The sequence below is a fragment of the Sapajus apella genome, unplaced genomic scaffold (genome assembly GCF_009761245.1).
Source record: "Sapajus apella isolate SASKATOON/1434 unplaced genomic scaffold, GSC_monkey_1.0 scaffold6050, whole genome shotgun sequence".
Taxonomy (NCBI): Eukaryota; Metazoa; Chordata; class Mammalia; order Primates; family Cebidae; genus Sapajus; species Sapajus apella.
This window is the reverse complement of record NW_022442974.1, coordinates 1-1,493: the sequence shown is the minus strand read 5'-3', so window position 1 is coordinate 1,493 and position 1,493 is coordinate 1. Positions and strand designations below refer to the sequence as shown.

The following is a 1,493-nucleotide window of genomic DNA, read 5'->3' as shown; positions in this document are numbered from 1 at the left end:
CCTTGCTATCTCTCCCCAGCTTCCCACCCCCCACCCTCCCTCCCCTATTTCCCCCCAACTGACCCCAGTGTGTAGTGCTCCCCTCCCTGTGTCCATGTGTTCTCATTGTTCAACACCCGCCTATGAGTGAGAACATGCGGTGTTTGATCTTCTGCTCTTCTGTCAGTTTGCTGAGAAGTTAAAGGATGAAGATGGTTTGGGACAGTTTGGTCACTTTTAAATAATTTTTGCAGGTGTATCTAATATCTTTAGAATATAGGGTATCCCTCATATATGATCCTCAGTTGAGAGATTTAAACTACATTTAGAATCAACTGGAAAAGCCAAATTCAGAACCCTGTTAGAGTTTAAAACATGTTTATTGAGAAGTTCTGGCATGTCCTGTCTTTTTCTAAGGCTTTTTCCAAATCTCGGCATTGCTGAAATACTTTCTTATTAAGCAGTATTTCCACTTAATAGGCAGAAGAAACTTTACTCAAGTGTCTAACCACAGTGACTACAGCCAAATGGTACCATGTTCGGTTTTCTTGTAGGTGTGTGAAGACTTTGTGTTTCTTTCTTCAGACCATCAGAAATATGCATCAAGGAAACCGAACCACCATCAGTGAATTCATTCTCCTGGGATTCTTCCACCAGGATGAGCATCAAAACCTCCTCTTTGTGTTTTTCCTGGGTATGTACCTGGTCACTGTGGTTGGGAACGGGCTCATCATTCTGGCCATCAGCTTGGACACTTACCTTCACACCCCCATGTATCTCTTCCTTGCCAATCTATCCTTTGCTGATATTTCCTCCATTTCCAACTCAGTCCCTAAAATGTTGATGAATATTCAAACCAAGAGTCAATCCATCTCTTATGAAAGCTGCATCACACAGATGTATTTTTCTATTGTGTTTGTCGTCACTGACAATTTGCTCTTGGGGACTATGGCCTACGACCGCTTCGTGGCGATCTGCCACCCTCTGAACTATTCAACCCTCATGCAGCCCATGTTCTGCATTTTGCTCACAGTCATCCCGTGGCTCCTCAGTAATATTATTGCTCTGACACACACCCTTTTGCTCATTCAATTGCCCTTCTGTGACCACAATACTCTCTCCCACTTCTTCTGTGACTTGGCCCCTCTGCTCAAACTGTCCTGCTCAGACACAATAATCAATGAGCTTGTGCTGTTTATCGTGGGTTTATCAGTTATCATCTTCCCCTTTGCACTCACCTTCTTCTCCTATGTCTGCATCATCAGAGCTGTCCTGAGAATATCTTCCACACAGGGAAAGTGGAAAGCCTTCTCCACTTGTGGCTCTCGCCTCACAGTTGTATTATTGTTCTATGGAACCATTGTAGGTGTGTACTTTTTTCCCTCCTCCACTCACCCTGAGGACACTGATAAGATTGGTGCTGTACTATTCACTGTTGTGACACCCATGATGAACCCCTTCATCTACAGCTTGAGGAATAAGGATATGAAAGGTGCCCTGAGAAAGCTCATCAA

The 1,493-nt window shown here is 43.9% G+C and overlaps 1 protein-coding gene across 1 annotated transcript; it reads left to right on the top strand.

The window, feature by feature from the left end:
- Positions 1-543: 543 nt before the first annotated feature.
- LOC116547986 (olfactory receptor 1S1) lies at positions 544-1,488 on the top strand (the record flags this gene model as incomplete). Its single annotated transcript, XM_032273700.1, has 1 exon — positions 544-1,488. A coding segment is annotated over exon 1 (912 nt), but the record flags the coding sequence as incomplete, so codon positions are not given.
- Between the last annotated feature and the right edge of the window lie 5 nt (positions 1,489-1,493).